The 6335-nt window shown below is 37.5% G+C and overlaps 1 protein-coding gene across 1 annotated transcript; it reads right to left on the bottom strand.

Annotated features, from left to right (window-relative positions):
* Positions 1 to 670: 670 nt before the first annotated feature.
* On the bottom strand, positions 671 to 3529 carry LOC116382767 (uncharacterized). The gene is made up of 2 exons (XM_031846052.1): positions 2972 to 3529; positions 671 to 1909 (listed from the first exon to the last, which is right to left on the bottom strand). The coding sequence occupies exons 1-2, from the start codon at positions 3311 to 3313 to the stop codon at positions 1580 to 1582; spliced, it is 672 nt and encodes a 223-aa protein (XP_031701912.1). The 5' UTR covers positions 3314 to 3529; the 3' UTR covers positions 671 to 1579.
* Between the last annotated feature and the right edge of the window lie 2806 nt (positions 3530 to 6335).

The raw sequence follows: 6335 nt of genomic DNA, 5'->3' as shown, positions 1-6335 counted from the left end.
CACAGCAATGAGGGAGGCAAGAGGAGGCTTCTAGGGGGTTAAATATAGTGAGGGGGAGCGGGGCATTGACTTGTATTCATACATACACCCCACCCACATATTTCCATTGTACACTGTTAATATGAATGGAATACATGAATATATGAATGAAAACATGCAAGTGTTGGTGAGCAGGGCTTTCTGCTGCAGTCCCATCCCTGAACAGAGAGAGAGGTCCCTGTTGAGACAGACCAGAGATTGGTGTGTGTGTGTGTGTGTGTGTGTGTGTGTGTGTGTGCAGCTAAAAAAATGAAATAGTATTAGTGCAGCGAGAAAACATCGTCAGTGAAATACAAGAAGGCTGATGCTACCCTATACACCAGAATGCAACAAAATGAAAGACAAAGGAGATTATTGTACACTTGGGTGGATGATAAAAACTCTTAATACTTAATGGCCTAATTTTTACCATTAAATATGCACAATCATATGTTTTGTGTAATTGTAGAGTTTGCACTATATATATGTAAAAAATAATAATAATGAAGTACTAGCAGGTTCCGATTTGCAATAAGAATTTTGGACCAACTATTCTTAGATTTGATGCCTTTTTGAAATCGACTAGCAAAAATAACAGCAAGTGAACAGTTTTTTTCCGTAGCAGGAAAATATTTATTTGTAAAAAAAATATATATATACACAGTAGAAATGACTCCATTCAGAAAGATGAAGGAGAGATATCTATGTACAGTCAGAGAGTTTTGTCTGATCTACAAAAATCAGATGACAAGAAGCGGGCAGTGTTGACGAGCAGCATCACAGAACTAACTTAGGTGGAATCTACTGTTTCCTAACTTCCCCCATGTGGAGCTAAAGTTAAAAGGAAATAACTGTATTTCTATTTGCAGGTATTTCAAACTGCTGTCTGAAATTGATTTGTTATCATACATATGGTAATGTGTGCGGGTACCGTTGAAAGGGTAGTTAATTGTGGCATTTGTGTGTGCCGTCTTGAAATGTAAAAGATAAAAGATATTTTTCAATAGAAAGGTTTTTCAACCAAATTCATTCTCAGATTGTTCATTACTCTGAGTTACTAGGTCAACAGGTAGTCTACAGTACACTTGCACACACATTTTGCTCAAGTCCCAATAAATGGGTGTGGACAAAATATTTTTCACTTCATGATGTTGAATGAACATTAGCTTTTAGGATTAGCTTTGAAAAGGAGGGAGTTATTAGGAGGCTGGTATATCTGGTGGAATTACATTTGACTACGTATGTGTACCTAGTGAACCAACAACTCTATGTTTACTCTCATTTTATAACTAGTACCAAAAGGGGGTTCCATCACCTACATTCAAAATGAAAGACTTTTCAAACCCAGAAATAAAGCTCTCGATACAACACTGAATTATAGATATCTATATAGTGATATTATTAATAGCAGTGGTGGTCAAAAGATAAATATTAAAAAGTTGTAATGGTAAAAAACAACCAAAAAAACCTATTTACAGGTTCAATGCTTGCAGAATCATACTTATACCATAACAGGCCCTACCATTGATCACACCATTTGTAATGCCTCATAATGAGCCCTTTAGCCCTCAAACTCTGCAGCATAAAGCACTTGCTGGAATTTCATCCGTACCTCCATTCTTTTTTTAATGGTAAGCCTCTTCAGTGAAGGCAGAAGGCTGAGTAGAAACAGTTCATCTTCATCTCTGAGGTTGGTGAGGGCATCTGCAGAGCTTATCTCAGTTTCTGTGGTTGTTTGCCTTTTACGTTTAAGAGAGACTCCCATCTCCTGATGGTTGTTTGGACAGGACTCCACAAGAGAAAAGCTAGTAGTAACGACAGGCAGAGGACAATGCTGCTCCTTCTCATCTTTATCTTGCTCTTTGTCCACGTCATCACCACTTCCAGCTACCTGTGTGGCATGAAGACAGCAAATAGCATTAGTGGTTAACACAGACAGCAACACTGATAACAAGCTTCAACTTCTTTGGCGATCAAAGCCAAACATGTCTCAGTCCCTTATACAACCCATACCTCCTACTGGGAACAAAACTGATTTTTTGTTATAAATATATATATATTTTTTTCTATTTTAATGTAATGTATACCATTCAATAGAGCATTAATCATCGGCAGGCGGCTATTAGGGGCCAATAATAGCTTATCACAAATATATCATATTGCCTATTAAATAACAAGAACTTGCAGTGCAGGAATGCCAAAGATAATATGCTCGAGATAATTCAGACACAACATGTTAGTCCACCACAAAGCATCGGTATCTTTGCATTTGTAAATTGTCAAGCTGAGTACATATTATATTATATACATTTGTGTTCCCCAAAGGTTGTTTTTGTATTGCTTGCTCAAGTCAAAGGTCTAATAAGTGAAATCATTGTTTGGGTATAGCATGGCTGTGCAGGGCTGTGCAGGGCTTTTAAGATGTCTACATTAAAAAAAAAGAAATAATAATAATAATGTTTTTGTTGTGTATTTATGTTTAAAAAAAGAAAGAAAAAAAGAATATTGTACAATATAAAAAATCAAATTATGAAATACCAGCTTCAGAAATCTAATATCTGTCAGCTATATACTTTGTTTTGCATATTGTTTTGTGAAGGCAAATAAGTTGATTGATGCTTTGATTCAGTTTTAGGTTTAACATGTTTAACATGTTTAACTGTGACTGCTGATTGTCGGTTTTCCACCACGTGCTTTTATTTTGACAAGTGAATCCGGATATCGTGAGAGGCAGACGTCAGTAGCGATGTGTTCGGTGTACACGGACGTTATCATGCGATTAGCTTTGCAAAACAATGTCTCCGTTAGTTAGCGTCAGGGCTGTAGGGCGGTCTATAAATCAAACAACGTTAACTGCGCGGTTACGTTAACTTGCTAATGTTACAATTTAAAAATCAAATATGTGAATCCATGTTAAATCAATGCATGACAGACAGACAAGTGACCAACACACCTCGTCGGCTTCCCCCGTGCCAGGCTCTACTTTGGGCTTGACGTAGGCGCTGAGCCAGGCCAGCTGGTTGTACAGCACCGGGACGGGCCTCTCCACCGGGTTCTCGTCGTCTGTGAGCAGAGGCGCGATTCTCTTGGCGAGTCGCTTCTTCGCCTTGCAGAACTTGTCGCGTAGATTTTTCCATTTCAGCTTCACCTCCTCCTCCGACTTTCCCATGTTTTCTGCGATGTCTCTCCACGACAGATGCCCCTTCAGATTGTCTTTGTAGTCCCGCCGGGATTGGTCGTACAGATTCGGGTGTTCGCGTATCAAGTCCGCGAGCTTCTTTTCGACAGTATTCATTTTGTTTTCTGGTTATTTACTTCTTCGCGAAGTCCTTTCGTCGGCGGACAACGATCGAACCTCGCCAGGTTGAAGCTGGCAGAAGGAAGTGCGACGCTCTATTCATTCAAAATAAAAGTTGTATCGTTGACACCTTTTGGAAAGGCTATCCTTGAATGAAACAAATGAAAATAAAAAAAGATTTTATGTGTATGAGTCTTTCGTATGGGGTTATCCTATATACCAACTCAACAAGACCTCCCGGATTTTCTTAAAAATCATGTGAAAACGTCTGTGAAATCACGAAACCATACAAAATCCTATATCTGTACTATTCTACACCAAATACTTTGTTAGTCATGTATTTTTAAACATACAAGACACCCTATGGATAATTCGCAACATGTATTCGTGGAAATAGTTGGTAACTTTTAATTTTCCAAAAAATAATACCTCCACTAATTTCCGTTGTCTTGCAACCAAATTTAGATTATATGTATTGTTGATATAGTTATATTACTAGATATATATTACTAGAATATTCTATTATTTGGTCCTGCATACATGACTGAGCGACAGATCTTGTTAAATATATCTTCAGAGCTGAAAACTCCACTTTTTAAGATATTTTGAGTGCATATTTTTCCAAAAAGGATTATTTTAGTGAGGATGTGTTAATTTTAATTTCATATATACATACATTTAAATATGTTGTTGACAGTCTTCTTGTCACCACATCTCTCTGTTTGAAAAAGAAAAGAAAAGCAGAATCTATATCAAAACAGTCGCATGATTAGAGGTATCAATCTAACTTTAATTATACCTTTTATTCTGAGCACAGGGACTTTTGTTCTGCAGTGCACTGTGCTTCCTGCCTGCCTGCTCTAGATGGCGTATTTGCTCTTTTCACTACTTGCTCTTTTATTGTCAGTGAACAGTTGAGATGGTTCAATGAACCAAGATGGGACACAAAAATAATTTGAATGGGCTCCTCCTTTGAACACAGAGTCAAAGGACTAGAAATCATGTGGCTGAGTATGTTGGTTTGTCATTGTCCATAATGTTTTGGGATTATAGTATTTTATTCTTTCTTTGTGTGTCTTTTGGGTTTAAAAATATTTTGTATCTATGCTACTGAAACATAGTAGTGGTAAACACACACCAGAAGTGCTGGGTATGGTATAAACTTCATAATTAAGATAATTGCTATCAGGTGGTAGATGGCTTTTTAAGTGCATGTTTTGTATATATAAAGAAAATATCCTTAAAAAATTCAATTGTTTGCCAAATCATCATAATAAATCATTTAGTGTAATGTGCAGTTTTCTCTGTCAAGAGTGTCCCTCCTATGAAACATTTATAAATAGACTTGCTTGATGTCGTTACTTATTTTATGTGTACTTATTTGTGTTGTATATTTATGTAGTCTTACTTATATTAAGATCTTTTTGTAGTCCATTTCACTGACGTTTGGATCTTTCGGTTTGGGGATAACATAAGCTCATCAAAGGCCAGAATTTAAATGAAGGCTAATCTAAATAGTTTTTAAATGGTAACAACATGAAGACTCCAGGCAGGTGTCATGAATACTGCATCAATTTCATTTACATTTGAAGACCACGATAGTGAGTCGTGACAGATCAAACATCGTCTCTGTTGGAGACAGTCTAAGTGTCACCTGGAGGATTCCTCATGTGGGACACTGCAGATTACAGGGACAGCACAACGAATAACACCAATTATGAGGATATCAGCTATTATCATAGTGATGTCACAAGTGATGGCACACCCAGTTACAGTGACAATTACAGTACAGCTGACTAGACTACTTACACAGGGTCCACAACACATGAGGGGGCAACCTGGTATTATTGGGATCCAGAGAGTCAAGACACCTTCATTTAATGGGAAAATACAAATTATATAGACATCACAAGTGATGGTTAGGAGTTGTATTCCATTTGAAATGATAAACATGGAGAGTTGTCTTTCTTGTTGCTGACACAGAAACAACCAAAGACAAACAGTCACAAGTCAAATACACATAAAGGTTCATCATGGCTTCTCTTTTTCATGCTTTATGTGCAGAGAGGTGCAAGATCTCTGCTGATGTATTTATACTTGTTTGATTATTTTAATACAGTATATAAGTATTTCCTACAAAATGACAGCTCTCTAACTGCAGGGGTCACAAGAATTTCAAGAATTAAAAATGCAGAAGATGTCAAAGATGCCGGCAATATAAGGCTCACAAAACCTATATTAGAAAGTTCGGTGCAACACAGGGATGAAAATTGGAAGCTTCTCCAAAAATGAGACATCACCAGTCTCGCTTCCAAACTAAAAAATCTGAAAAAAAGGAGAAAATCTGCTTTCCGATACAGAGGGAGGTGATATCCCAGTGGGCTCTCATTCCCAGGGCGTCAAATTCCAACGCTTTGTCATGCCCCTCGGCGTCTGATACCCAGTGTGTAAGAAAGTGATGCTTCACGGGTCTGACAAAGCATCAGTAAGTTGGAATGAGAACATGTTGGATATCCCTGCTCTAAAACATAAAACATAAAATGTGCTTCTCCTCTTTGATTTAGACTTCTGCCATATTAGGAAACTAAACCCACTAATTTCAGCAGACCAGCATCTTACTCCTGCAGTGATTATGGCGGACTGTCTGTCAGCAGAAAGTAGGGAACCACAAGAAAGCAGCGGAGCGTTTATCTTCCACTCTGTGTGATTTGAGAGTTCATTAAAAAAAAACATTTGTCAGAAGCAGCAAATGAAGCTGCATGATTTCTGTTTGTCATGTGAATAGAAACAAATGACATATAGGGATAAAAAGTAAAACAATATACTGCTGTCCAGTCAGTGTAAAATAATTGCAGAGAGTAGGGACATAAGTAGTGACATAACACACAAGCCCAGACACAAAGAATGATCAATTTTACAAGAGATTCAACCATTGCTGTTCAACCTGGAGGAGATTCAGAAGGTAAGTGCTTTATCCTAATATATAGTGACTGAGGTTGAACATAGCTTCACCTTGTGT

The sequence above is a fragment of the Anarrhichthys ocellatus genome, unplaced genomic scaffold (genome assembly GCF_004355925.1).
Source record: "Anarrhichthys ocellatus isolate YVR2014 unplaced genomic scaffold, GSC_Weel_1.0 scaffold6, whole genome shotgun sequence".
Classification (NCBI taxonomy): domain Eukaryota; kingdom Metazoa; phylum Chordata; class Actinopteri; order Perciformes; family Anarhichadidae; genus Anarrhichthys; species Anarrhichthys ocellatus.
The sequence above is the reverse complement of the archived record's forward strand: the minus strand, read 5'-3'. Positions and strand labels throughout refer to the sequence as shown.